At 45.5% G+C, this 14231-nt stretch overlaps 1 protein-coding gene across 5 annotated transcripts in view; it reads left to right on the top strand.

The window, feature by feature from the left end:
* ACYP2 (acylphosphatase 2) overlaps positions 1-14231 on the top strand; it is a 181266-nt gene that overhangs the window by 35481 nt on the left and 131554 nt on the right. Inside the window, exon 1 of one of the 5 annotated variants that reach the window (XM_048842880.2) lies at positions 10656-11077. The exons of 1 other annotated variant lie outside the window; for it this stretch is intronic. In XM_048842880.2, coding sequence (XP_048698837.1) covers positions 10795-11077 — 283 coding nt within the window. In that variant the 5' untranslated portion in view covers positions 10656-10794. Of the gene's footprint in view, positions 1-10655; positions 11113-14231 lie in introns of those variants that run through there. 3 more of the 5 variants (XM_048842877.2, XM_048842876.2, XM_048842882.1) reach the window with 3 other exon arrangements.

The raw sequence follows: 14231 nt of genomic DNA, 5'->3' as shown, positions 1-14231 counted from the left end.
CACTCCTCCCAGTTTAGTGTAGTGCCACATCCATCTCCTCCTCCAAAGCAGGCCTGATCTAAGAAATTAGGTCGGTATAACTACGTCACCCAGGGGTATGAAAAATCCACACACCTGAGCGATGCTGTTTTAACTGACCTAACCCCCAGCGTAGAGAGTGCTTGGTCAATGGGAGAATTCTCCTGTCGACCTAGCTACTGCCTCTCGGGAGGTGGACTACCTTCCTATACCAGTGGGAGAACCCATCCCGTCAGTGTAAGTAGCTTCTTCACTGAAGCGCTGCAGCTTTTTAAGTTTAGATTAGTCCTTAGGTAATACATTGCTGTCTTGCTAATTTCCCACAGACATAATGTACTGCTTTTGTTTGAAGGGCCATCTTTGCTGATCTCTCCTCTCTCTCTCTATTCATATCTTTCCTTGACCTTGTCCTTCCTCAGTTACCAGTCTGACTTCATACCTCCTGTTATTGAAAGGACAGGTTACCGAGAAAAGGTGGCATGAATTTTAAAGAGGCCCTGTCAAGAAGTTTAGAGCCAGAATTTAAGATATGTTACTATGAGATTTTACAAAAGCTTATATTAATGTTTTCATGATATTTTAAAAGAAATATTTAAATTAAAATATTTCCTTGAGATTTGGGGTAAAAATTTCAAAAGTGCCTTCAATGGGAGTTAGGTGCCAAGTCTGTGGTTTCCCTCCACAAGTGTTTAGCAACACAGGAGAAGCAGAAGTGGAAACAATAAGGGCCCAATCCAGAGCCTCTGGTAGTCAGTGGGAACATACACATTGACTTCAATGGGGTGCAGACTGGGGCTTTTGTTTTAGGCACATAGTGTGATGGAATAGAGAAGCATAGATATTAAGACTTAAGGAAAAGGTATAGTCAAAGGTGGAGAGGGAAGGGAGGAGAGGTCAGTCAAAGGAAGAGAAGTCAGGAATACTGATAGTTTAGAGCAGTAGTTCTCAAACCTTTGTATTGGTGACTCCTTTCACACAGCAAGCCTCTGAGTGCGACCCCCCCTTATAAATTAAAACACTTTTTTTTATATTGAACACTATTTTAAATGCTGGAGGTGAAGTAGGGTTTGGGGTGGAGGATGACAGTTTGTGACCCCCTGTGGAGTCACAACCCCCAGTTTGAGAACCCCTGGTTTAGAGGTCATGGTAGGAGAGCTGAGGAGCAATATGGAGTGAAAGATATGAGACAGCAGAAATTCAGTGATGGAAAGGTCTGTGAAGAAGCAATGTTAAATAAAGATGAATGCAAGGAAGTGGCTGTGATTGTGGGTGCGAGAATAAATCCAAAGTTGCATGTAGAAAGGCAAAGTAATGGTGACAAGTTGGAGGTTAATGTGTCTGATAGGAAACAGTGTGAAACTGAAATCAATGAGGTTGAGGGTGGGGGACTGAGAAGAGAGGAAGAAAGGTAGCAAGGTGTTTAAATTAAAGAATAAGTAGGAGGGGACAGAGTTGAGGGTGGTAGTAAATGACAGCAACATGGAGATAGAAAGCTGAGAGGAGTCTGATGGAGTGGATTCAAAGAAAAAGGAGTGAAACAGAGAAAGGGAATGGTTGGAATCAGCATTGTGACAGGAGATCTATGCCACGGGTACACTTTTTCTTGCTAGAAGCTTTGGCTTGTGGTACATGAGTGACAGAGAGGGCAGAATCCAATGTTTCAACATCTTTGATGTGTGAGTAGCAGGAAATAGACCAACAACATAATGGTGAAAAGCAATTACATTTTTAAAAATTCCTCTTTTAATCATCTAGGGTGACAGTCACACAGGTAAAAGATTCTTTTTGTGTATAAATGTCTGATTTTTATCTTCACAGTATTTAATTGAGTTACTTAGCTATTGCAACATTTTCTTGAGAAAAACAAGAACGTAGCCATTAAGATTTCAATGATGGCATTAAAATTCCTAAAAAAAAAATCTTCCAGGACAGTAAGATTAATAAATAAATAATGGGTGAGGTTCTGCCCTGCACTTGGAGTGAGAGCTAAGAGAAGTCCATAGCTGTGTACTGCTCAGAGCAGGAATAGGTGACAGTGGTAAAAACACCTGAGCTTTCTCTATAATAGTGCTTCCCTCTGTGCTAGACAAATAGTGTAAAAAGACTAAGGGCAGGTCTACACTACGGGGTTAAGTCGACCTAAGTTACGCAACTCCAGCTATGTTATTCACGTAGCTTAGACTGACTTACTGCGGTGTCTACACCATGCTGGATCGATGGGAGAAACTCTCCCATCAACTTACCTTACGTTTCTCGTGCCGGTGGAGTACTGGAGTCAATGGGAGAATGATCTGTGGTCAATTTAGCGCAAGGGTTCTCAAACTAGGGGTCGGGACCACTCAGGGGGTTGCAAGGTTGTTACATGTGAGGTCATAGAATCATATAATATTAGGGTTGGTCACATCAGGAGGTCATCTAGTCCAATCCCCTGCGCAAAGCAAGACCAACACCAACTAAATCATCCCAGCCAGGGCTTTGTCAAGCCTTAAAAACCTCTAAGGAAGGAGATTCCACCACCTCCCTAGGTAACCCATTCCAGTGCTTCACCACCCTCTGAGTGAAATAGTATTTCCTAATATCCAACCTAGACCTTCCCCACTGCAACTTGAGATCATTGCTTCTTGTTCTGTCATCTGTCACTGCTGAGAACAGCCTAGCTCCATCCTTTTTGGAACCCCCCTTCAGGTAGTTGAAGGCTGCTCTCAAATCCCCCCCCCCCACTCTTCTCTTTCTGCAGACAAAATAACCCCAGTTCCCTCAGCCTCTCCTCGTAAGTCATGTGCCCCAGCCCCCTAATCATTTTAACTGCTCTCCGCTGGACTCTCTCCAATTTGTCCACATCCCTTCTGTAGTGGGGGTGGGGGGGGAACCAAAACTGCATGCAGTACTCCAGGTGTGGCCTCACCAGTGCTGAATAGAGGGAAATAATCACTTCCCTCAATCCGCTGGCAATGCTCCTACTAATACAGCTCAATATGCTGTTGGCCTTCTTGGCAACAAGGGCACACTGCTGACTCATATCCAGTTTCTCGCCCACTGTAATCCCCAGGTCCTTTTCTGCAGAACTGCTGCTTAGCCAGTCAGTCTCCAGCCTGTAGCGGTGCATGGGATTCTTCCTTCCTAAGTGCAGGACTCTGCACTTGTCCTTGTTGAACATCATCAGATTACTTTTGGCCCAATCCTCCAATTTGTCTTGGTCACTCTGGACCCTATCCCTACCCTCCAGCGTATCTACCTCTTCCCCCAGCTTAGTGTTATCTGTGAACTTGCTGAGGGTGCAATTCATCCCATCATCCAGATCATTAATGAAGATATTGAACAAAACCGGCCCCAGGACCGACCTCTGGGGCACTCCACTTGATACCGGCTGCCAACTAGACATCGAGCCGTTGTTCACTACCCGTTGAGCTCAACAATCTAGACAGCTTTCTATCCACCTTATAGTCCACTCATCCAATCCATACTTCTTTAATTTGCTGGCAATACTGTGGGAGACCGTAACAAAAGCTTTGCTAAAGTCAAGATATATCACATCCACCGTTTTCCCCATATCCACAAAGCCTGTTATCTCATCATAGAAAGCAATCAAGTTGGTCAGGTATGACTTGCCCTTGGTGAATCCATGTTGAATGTTCCTGATCATCTTCCTCTCCTCCAAGTGCTTCAAAATGGATTCCTCAAGGACCTGCTCCATGGTTTTGCCGGGGACTAAAGTGAGGCTGTAGATCCCCGGGTTCTCTTTCTTCCCTTTTTTAAATATGGGCACTATATTAGCCTTTTCCCAATCGTCCGGGACCTCTCCCTGTCGCTACGAGTTTTCCAAGATAATGGCCCATGGTCACGAGCTGTCAGCCTCCACCCCAAACCCTGCTTTGCCTTCAGCATTTATAATGGTATTAAATTAAAAAAACACGTTTTTGTATATTTATGAGGGGGGGTCGCACTCAGAGGCTTTCTATGTGAAAGGGGTCACCAGTACAAAAGTTTGAGAACCACTGATTTAGCAGGTCTTCACTAGACCCACTAAATTTACCCCCGGTGGATTGATCGCCGTAGCGTCAATCCCCAGTAAGTGTAGACATGCCCTTACTGTAGTAAGGCCCTAATGTAAAGGTAGCTCAAAACAGTTACCACAGGAGGAGCACAATTGTCCTTGTCTTGCACCAAAAGGGGCATGGCCTGAATAAGTGGGCATGACCAAGTGACTTGTAAATTTCATTTATGCTGAGATACTTCAGAGCTGTAAAATTAGTATAGGGTAATCTTCTCTCTCAAACTGAAGTTAGTCTTGGGCTCCTTTAAATTCTCCATAAATCAGACACATAGGTGGTGTACCAGGAGACTGATATCCTGGCAGCTGTTCTTCAGCTCTTGCTTGCTGAAACAGTAAAAAACCAGGAACACATTGCTTTAAAAAAAAAAAAATAAGAGCATGCAGTCATTTCAAAACACCCTCCAAATTGCCTAAAGTTACTGCTATAAGGAATGCTGTCTTCATAAGACAGATGGTTCAGAGAATGACCTGACAATGGTTTGAAGAGAGGTGCTGTAAATTTTTGTGAGAACAAGATTAACAGCTCATGATGGAGACGTTCAGGCACCAGAGGAAACACATGGAACACACCTTTCGTAAACTTCCCACAGTAGACTAAGTGAAGAGTGTCAATCCATGCATCGTATGGTGGAAAGCTGATAAGGCCAATGGATCTTAATAGAGGTCAAAGACATTTTGACCAAAGTGTAGGAGATAATTCTAGATAAAATCGAAGAATGACCGTCTACTCCCTTTCGAGCTTCCCACCTGGAAAATACCTCCCACTTCATTGAACATTTATCTGGTTGAAGGCTTTCTGCTTTCTAATAGGATCTTTGACTTCAACATAATGCTTGCTCTGGTGTTCCCAGCAAATCAGAAGCAAAGCCATCAGCCTAAAAGATTTTGAATCTGGAGAAGATGAGAATGGAACACGTGTTTCCAGCTAATCAACCAGATCACACACATTCTCTGATAGAGACGATAGCAGTGGGGAAGCCAAAGTGATAGCAGTAGGTAGGAGGACAGTAGTCCACAAAGTCTCCATGAATCAGGAGGATCTTAGAGACAATGCATGAATGGAATAGATGCTGGTTCAGGGGAAGAACTAGTTAAAAGAGGAGGAGAAGGCGGCCTTACTGAGTCAGGTTACCAAGAAAACTCTACACTGGCATCAAGATCCATCCCTGAAAAGAACAAGACTGTCACAGCTAGTACCAGGGTCCTTGGCCTCTGAGGTCTAACTTTTGTCAGGAGGTGATTTGGTACCAAAGCCTGGGACACAGCACTTCAGCTTCTATTTAATATATTCATACAGTAAAACTAAAACTATCTCTATCCTGTCTTGCACTCAATTGCTGGTAGATGGCAGCAAATAACAGATTTTCGAACAAAGCCCATTGCCAACTGTGTCCACATATCTATTCAGGGGACACCATCATAGGGCCTAATCACATCAGCCACACTATCAGAGGCTCGTTCACCTGCACATCTACCAATGTGATATATGCCATCATGTGCCAGCAATGCCCCTCTCCCATGTACATTGGCCAAACTGGACAGTCGTCTCTACGTAAAAGAATAAACACAAATCAGATGTCAAGAATTATAACATTCAAAAACCAGTCGGAGAACACTTCAATCTCTTTGGTCACTCGATTATAGACCTAAAAGTGGCAATTCTTCAACAAAAAAACTTCAAAAACAGACTCCAACGAGAGACTGCTGAATTGGAATTAATTTGCAAACTGGATACAATTAATTTAGGCTTAAATAAAGACTGGGAGTGGATGGGTCATTACACAAAGTAAAACTATTTCCCCATGTTTATTCCCGCCCCCCCTCCCGCCTCGCTGTTCCTCAGACGTTCTTGTCAACTGCTGGAAATGGCCCACCTTGATTATCACTACAAAAGGTTTTTCTTCCCCCCCAACTCCCGCTCTCCTGCTGGTAATAGCTCACCTTATCTGATCACTCTCGTTACAGTGTGTATGGTAACACCCATTGTTTCATGTTCTCTGTGTACATAAATCTCCCCACTGTATTTTCCACTGAATGCATCCGATGAAGTGAGCTATAGCTCACAAAAGTTTATGCTCAAATAAATTTGTTAGTCTCTAAGGTGCCACAAGTCCTCCTTTTCTTTTTGCGGATACAGACTAACATGGCTGCTACTCTGAAACCTGTGCTATATCAGGTTCTCCTTTTACATGACTGCAGAATCTTTGGTTCTCAAAACAAAATGGTGCTACCTTTGCATTAGCAAGAGATTTGAAATTTGTAAATGGATAGGTTTCAAATATGAAATACAACTCTTTAAATGTGTTTTATTCTCCAAGAAGTTTAAGTAGCCACTCTGACTCTTCCCAACAAACCCCTTGACTAGGGCTGGATTTGTGGTAATTCTGGTGGTTTAGGAACAGCTACACCAGCTCTCCATCAGCTGATAACTCTCCAACACTAATGGAATTCTCAGAGGACCAGATTTGGCTGCTTTCCAAACACTTCCTGCTACCAGAGTGATACTAAATGATTGGAACATAGGAGAATCTGACCTATAGGATGTATAGTTATTCACATATTGAACACTGAGTCTCATTCACAATCATGTTACATTACAAAAATTGTTGCACAGTCAGGGAAAACAATAAATTTTACTATAACACAATGGTATATAAGGCACAAATAAAAACGTAGGCAAATTGATTGCCTGGGTATCTAAATTAGCATGATTGGCAGAAAGTAATCAAACCTCATTCTATTAAGGTGGGATTCACCATCTGGTACTATTATATGCAGTCTTAAGAATATATTTGTTATCATGCAATCAGCATACAGTCTTTAAAGAAGTTCTTGTATTGTTATTCGTTTTGTGATTTTTCTTTTTGAGGAAGCTATGGCAAATAGCAAGGGAATTTGCTCTCTGCTTTAATCTCTCTAACTCACTGGTGTGCAACTTGCGGCCCACAGGCAGCCCATCAAGATAATCTGATTGTGGGCCGCAAGACATTTTGCTGCTGTTGACCGTCTGCAGGCATGGCCCGCCGCAGCTCCCAGTGGCTGCGGTTCACTGTTCCCAGCCAATGGGAGCTGTGGGAAGTGGTAGCCAGCACATCCCTGCGGCCTACCACTTCCTGCAGCTCCCATAGGCTGGGAATAGCGAACTGCAGCCACTGGGAGCTGCAGAGGGACGTGCCTGCAGACGGTCAATGTCAGCAAAATGTCTTGCGGCCCGCAATCAGATTACCCTGATGGGCCACATGCGGTCTGTGAGCTGCAGGTTGCCCACCACTGCTCTAACCAGAGTCACTTCTTGAGGTAGAGAAACCAGCCGGTTGTGTTTGAACTGAGCTCCATGAAGAGGGGAGTGTATGCAAGCAGTTTGTGACTAACTCTGTTCAAGGGCTGCTGTATATAGTTTAAAATAAGCAAGCTGTACTAAGAATATGCCTAGACAGCACATCACTGATTTCTTCTCCCACAAGGCCCTGACGTCTACTACTGCTTCGTAGAGATGCAACAATACTGTGGCCTGTGGATCTCTGGGATTCTGTAGAGAGATGGCTATTCATAAGGTGCTAGTTCTTGTTTCTACCTGCTAAATTGCATTAAAGAGACAAGGTGGGTGAGGTAACATCTGTTATTGTACTAACTTCTGTTGGTGAATGAGACAAGCTTTCTGTGTAAGCTCAAAAGTTTGTCTCACTCACTGGCAGAAGTTGGTCCAATAAAAGATATTATCTCACCCACCTTGTCTCTCTAATATCCTGGGACCGACACAACTACGTCAACACTGCATACAAACTGCATTTCAGATAGATATAAATACAGTAGAATGTCAGAGTTACGAACACCTTGAGAATGGAGGTTGTTCGTAACTCTGAAATGTTCCTAATTCTGAAAAAAATGTTATGGTTGTTCTTTCAAAAGTTTACAACTGAACATTGACTTAATACAGCTTTTAAACTTTACTATGCAGAAGAAAAATGCTGCTTTTAACCATCTTAATTTAAATTAAACAAGCACAGAAAGTTTCCTTACCTTGTCAAATTTTTTAAAAACTTTTTTTAGTTGTGTACATTTAACACAGTACTGTACTGTATTTGCCTCTTTCTTTTTTTGGTCTCTGCTGCTGCCTGATTGCATACTTCCCATTCCAAATGAGGTGTGTAGTTGACTGGTCAGTAGGGCTGTCAATTAATCGTAGTTAACTCACACGATTAACTCAAAAAAATTTATCGCGATTAATCGCACTTATAACAATAGAATACCAATTTAAATGTATTAAATATTTTTGGATGTTTTTCTACATTTTAAATATTGATTTCAATTACAACACAGAATACAAAGTGCAAAGAGCTCACTTTATATTATTATTTTTGATTACAAATATATGCACTGTAAAAATGATAAACAAAAGAAATAGTATTTTTCAATTCACCTCATACAAGTACTGAATTGCAATCTCTTTATTGTGAAAGTGTAACTTACAAATGCAGATTTTTTTTTTTTGGTTACATAACTACACTCAAAAACAAAACAGTGTAAAACTTTAGAGCCTACAAGTCCACTCAGTCCTGCTTCTTATTCTGCCAATCACTAAGACAAACAAGTTTGTTTACATTGACTGGAGATAACTGCTGTCTGCTTCTTATTTACAATGTCACCTAAAAGTGAGAAGAGGTGTTTGCATGGCACTTTTGTAGCCAGCGTTGCAAGGTATTTACATGCCAGATATGCTAAACACCCATATGCCCCTTCCATGCTTTGGCTACCATTCCAGAGGACATGTTTCCATGCTGATGATGCCCCTTAAAATAACAATGTGTCAATTACCATTTGTGACTGTATTCTTTGTGGGGCGGGGGAGGGGAGAGGAGCGAAAGGTATGTCTCCTGCTCTGTTACACCTGCATTCTGCATATATTTCATGTTATAACAGCCTTGGATGATGACCCTGCACATGTTCATTTTAAGAACACTTTCACGGCAGATTTGACAAAATGCAAAGAAGGTACTAATGTAAGATTTCTAAAAATACTACAGCACTTGACCCAAGGTTTAAGAATCTGAAGTGCCGTCCAAAATCTGAGAGGGACGAGGTGTGGAGCATGCTTTTAAAAGTCTTAAAAGAGCAACACTCTGATGTGGAAACTACAGAACCCAAACCACCAAAAAAGAAAATCAACCTTCTACTGGTGGTATCTGACTCAGATGATGAAAATGAATATGCATCAGTCCCCACTGCTTTGGATTGTTATCAAGCAGAGCCCATCATCAGCATAGAAGCATGTCCCCTGGAATAGTTGTTGAAGCATGAAGGGACATATGAATCTTTAGAGCATCTGGCATGTAAATATCTTGCAACGCCAGCTACAACAGTGCCATGAATGCCTCTTCTCATTTTTAGGTGACATTGTAATCAAGAAGCAGGCAGCATTATCTCCTGTAAATTGTAACCAACCTTGTTTGTCTGAGTGATTGGCTGACCAAGAAGTAGGACTGAGGGGACTTGTAGGTTCTAAAGTTTTACATTGTTTTATTTTTAATGCAATTTTTTTGGTACATAATTCCGTATTTGTAAGTTCAACTTTCATTATAAAGAGATTGCACTACAGTACTTGAATGAGGTGAATTGAAAAATTTAATTTTTTTTTGTTTTTTACAGTGCAAATATTTGTAATAAAAAATAAATATAAAGTGAGCACTTTACACTTTGTATTCTGTGTTGCAATTGAAAGTAATATATTTGAAAATGTAGTTAACATCCAAAATATTTAAAATAAATGGATTCTATTGTTGTTCAACAGTGCGATTAATCGCAATTAACTTTTTTAATCATGACTTCTAATTGCTTGACAGCCCTACTGGTCAGTTGTAACTCTGGTGTTCATAACTTTCCCTAAGGTTCTGCTGTACCTTAAATACTTTCCTAAAGTTATTTTCAATGTTAGCAATTGACACAGATATGTTACCTGATCACAAATGGAAAAGGACATGGGACTCTATAAAGGTGTGGTCCACCCAATGAAAAACAATTGAAGAGCCTGCCCCGAGTCTCCTTATTCACTGGAGAAGTTGAAAGGGTCTTTGCCCCAAGCCCCCTTGCTTCCTGGACAGGCCAGGGAAGGGGGAGACTCCCCCATACATGCCCTATCCCAGGGGTCTCACACAGTTATTTGCTGTGGCCCGCCAAGCTCCCCATGCACCCCCCATGCACCCTCTCAGGGTGGAGTGGGGAGTGGGAGCGGGGACAGCGGGGTAGGGGCTTTTGTGTCTTTACATAGAGAGGTGTCAGTGATGCAGCCCTCGGGCCAACGTACTAGTCCTGATGTGGCCTTCGTGGTGATTTGAGTTTGAGATCACTGCCCCATCCCAAATCTCCGCACACGGCCTGCCCTGACACTCCTCACTTTTTCCAGGCGGGGGAGAGAGTTCTTCAGGGTGAACACGAAGTCGTGTTGGGGGAGAGGACTTCCTGGGAGGGCCAGTGGGTCTCTCCCTCTCCTGGATGTCGGGGGGGGGGGGGCTCTCCCGCTCCTTAGGGGGTTGTCTCTGGGGTCAACGGTTGGGGGAGAGTCCCCCAGGCTGGTTTGGGGGAGGGCTCAATATTTGGAGATCTCTTCCCCTGCCGGCGGGGGCGGGGGCGGACGGACGAGGGGTGTCTCAGGAGTTAGGGGCCTCCCCCACCCCGGTCAGGCGCTGAACAGCCGCCCTCCCCGGGGGGGTCTCTCCGCGCGGGCTATGCCCCAGCGCTGGGGCGGGGCGCGTTCTCCCAGCTCCCCCCACCGGGCCTGGGCAGGGAGCTTCGGGCCCGGCACAGACTCAGCCTGGCACGCGGCCGCTTTTCCAAGAAGCTTGAGCCGCGCGCGCTGCCGTCCGGGCCCCGCCAGCCGAGCCCAGGAGGTGAGGGCGGCGCGCCCCGGCTCCGTCGGTCCCGGGCACTCCCGCAGCGGGTCGGAGCAGGCCGGCTTCCTCGCCTGCACCCTGCCATGTCCGCCCTCGCCAAGGCCTCCGGCGCCCTCAAGTCGGTGGACTATGAAGTGTTTGGCCGGGTGCAGGGTAAGTGCGGGGGGCGGGCGGAGTGCACGCTGCGGCTGGGTGCGCATGCGCGAAGCTCCCGGGCCGGTCACTGCGCCAATGCACTTGGTTGGCTGGGGCCTCGGGCCCTGCAGCAGGGAGCCCGGCGAGCGGGGGCTGGGTAGGGGGCCCCGCTCTTCCCGCCCTCCCCCATGAGAGCGAGAGGGAGCGGGGGGTTCGGCCCCTAGTCTTTTCCTAGTGACGGGCAGGAGTGGCCTCAGCTGGGCAAACGTGTTAAAGTTCAGCACGCGTCTGAGGTCTGACTGAGGTCAATGTGTAAAACAAAGGGCTTGTAAAGGTCCTGTTTGTGCTCGTTAAACGTGCATTATCGCTTGGTGCGTCTAGGCAGTAATCTTGCCCCTCCCATCCATATAATTTTTCCAGAGGGTTGCATAAATGGGAGGTGACTCTGGGAAGGAGTACGGTGGAAAGGGATCTGGGGGGTGGTAGTGGATCCCAAGCTAAATATGAGTCAGGAGTATAACACTGTTGCAAAAAAAGCAAACATCATTCTGGGATGTATTCAGGGCCGTCCTTACCCATACGCAAAGTATGCAGCTGCATAGGGCACCAGGAAATTTGGGGCACCAAATTTCCTGATGCCCTGCACAGCTGCATGCTGCTCCTGCTGCGGCTCTTCCCCAGGGCCGCTGCCCTGCTCCGCCCCATGCCTTCCCCGACCCAGCCCAGCCCCCACTCCCCTGAGCTCTGCAGCCGGGCTGGGCCTGCACTCACCTGCAGTGGGAGTGCAGCGACCCGGCCCCAGCCGTGCCACCGGTGAGTGCTGGGGGGTGGTTCCCCCCTGCCCCCCAAGCCAACCCTGCTCCCCCTGCGGAGGCCTGGGGCCCGCCTCCCCACCCACAGAGGCCTGGGGCCAGCCCCCCCGCTCCTCCCCCATGGAGGCCTGCCCCAACCCCATGGATGGCTGAGTAGGGCCGCGGAATTGCTAGGGATAGCCCTGGATGTATTAGCAGGAGTGTTGTAAGCAAGACATGAGAAGTAATTCTTCCGCTCTACTCCACACTGATTAGGTCTCAGCTGGAGTATTGTGTCTAGTTCTGGGCACCACATTTCAGGAAAGATGTGGACATATTGGAGAAAGGCCAGAGAAGAGCAACAAAAACAATTAAAGGTCTAGAAAACATGACCTTTGAGGGAAAATTGAAAAAAATGGGTTTGTTTAGTGTGGAGAAGAGAAGACTGAGAGGGGACATGATCATAGTTTTCAAGTATGTAAAAGGTTGTTACAAGGAGGAGGAAGAAATTTTTTTTTTCTTAACCTCTGAGGATAGGAGAAGAAACAATGGGCTTAAATTGCATCAAGGGAGGTTTAGGTTGGACATTAGGAAAAACTTCCTAGTTGTCAGAGTGGTTAAGCACTGGAATAAATTGCCTAGGGAATCTCCATCATTGGAGATTTTTAAGAACAGGTTAGACAAACACCTGTCAGGATTGGTCTAGATAATACTTAGTCCTGCCGTGAGTGCAGGGGACTGGACTAGGTGACCTCTCAAGCTCCCTTCCAGTTCTGTGATTGTATAAAAGCTTCAAACTCTCTCCGAGTTTGAAATTTGAGTGCTCGAGTTTCACAGCCATACGCTGCCGAATGAGGAGGCTGGATTGTCTATGAAGAACAGAAGCTTTCCCAGAGATGTGCAATAGTGCCCCTTTTCGATGAACTAGGAGGCAATGAAATTTCATGAGCAGTGATGCACCTTGAAAGCATCCTATTGATCGAAGCACCTTTTGCAAATTGTAGCTCCACCAATGGAGTAAAGTTGTTCGGGGAGGGAAAGGCTTTATCCTAAAAGAGGTCCACAGCATTAGTAATTAGGTGAACCGGCATAATAAACAGAAAAGTTTAAAGATGTTAAAAATTGATAATTAGAAGCGCACTGCTTTGAAGTGATTTCAGGAAGCCCATGATATAGTTCTGTGGGGCAGACCTAGCTTATTGTAAGAAATAAGGAAGTAATAAATGAAGTATGGAAATAAGTACAAAATGTACTTAAAATACTATATGGTCAAGTGTAGTCTAAATTATTTTTATTTTCATTCAGTGTGTGTGAAAGTTAAATAAGAGGTTCATAGAATCATAGAATATCAGGGTTGGAAGGAACCTCAAGAGGTCATCTAGTCCAACCCCCTGCTCAAAGCAGGACCAATCCCCAGGTTGATATCTTGAAGCAGATAAACCTAGAATGGAAGTTTCAGTTCTTCTTCAAGTGTGTGCTCATGTCGATTCCATTCCAGGTGTGTGTGTGCCCATTTGCACAGTTGTTGGAAACTTTTGTATAGCGTTATCTGTAGGGTTGGCTGTGGTGCCCCCTTGAGTGCCACATTCATGCGTTGGTATATTAGGCGCCACTGACCCTACACCCTCTTAGTTCCTTATTACTACCCGTGGCAGTTGGTTGGAGTGCCTCGTCTTGCCTTCAGCAAGAGTGTTAGTGGTTCTTCTAGTCCTTTGTTCTACCTAATCTGTACATAGTTAATAGTAGTTAGTCTTTGTAGTGTTAAGTTAGAGTACTTAGTGTCCCGGCTGGGACTTTGTCCCCAAGCGGGGCATGCCCCACTCTCCTGGCTCCAAACTGTGTGCGTCATGCAGCAGGCCAGTGTCCATCAGTGACCCTCCCACAACAGCTGCCTGAAGTGTTTGGGGGAAGCCGATAGAAAGGGCAAGTGTCGCATTTGTAAGAGCTTCCGTCCTCGTACAGAAAAGGAGTGAGGCTTCAGTGTGAAGCACACTGCCGGCACCAGGCTCCACCTGGCACTATTCCCCCTTGCTGGTGCCGAAGAACCCCCAGAAGAAGACGAGCCCCTCGGCACCGAAGGACAAGGGGGCTGTGGGCAAAGGACCTTTGTTAGGCCATACGCCCACTGTGGGGTTTCACGGGGGTACTGCTGAATTCAGACCCCCCAGCCTGGTCAGGGATCCACCCCTGACCCCGGGAAGCAGCAAAGGTTGCTGGCCTCTTCCAAGGCCATCAGGGCCCGAAGCAGTCCCGGTGGCCAAAGAGCAAAGCCAGCCGGCTTAGCAGATGCCACACCAGGTGATTGTCTTGGCTATGACCCCAGCACCGAAGGGGAAGCCTATGGGA

This window comes from Caretta caretta, chromosome 3 (assembly GCF_965140235.1).
Source record: "Caretta caretta isolate rCarCar2 chromosome 3, rCarCar1.hap1, whole genome shotgun sequence".
Taxonomy (NCBI): Eukaryota; Metazoa; Chordata; order Testudines; family Cheloniidae; genus Caretta; species Caretta caretta.
Note: the sequence above shows the minus strand (reverse complement) of the source record. Positions and strands in the feature narration are given on the sequence as shown.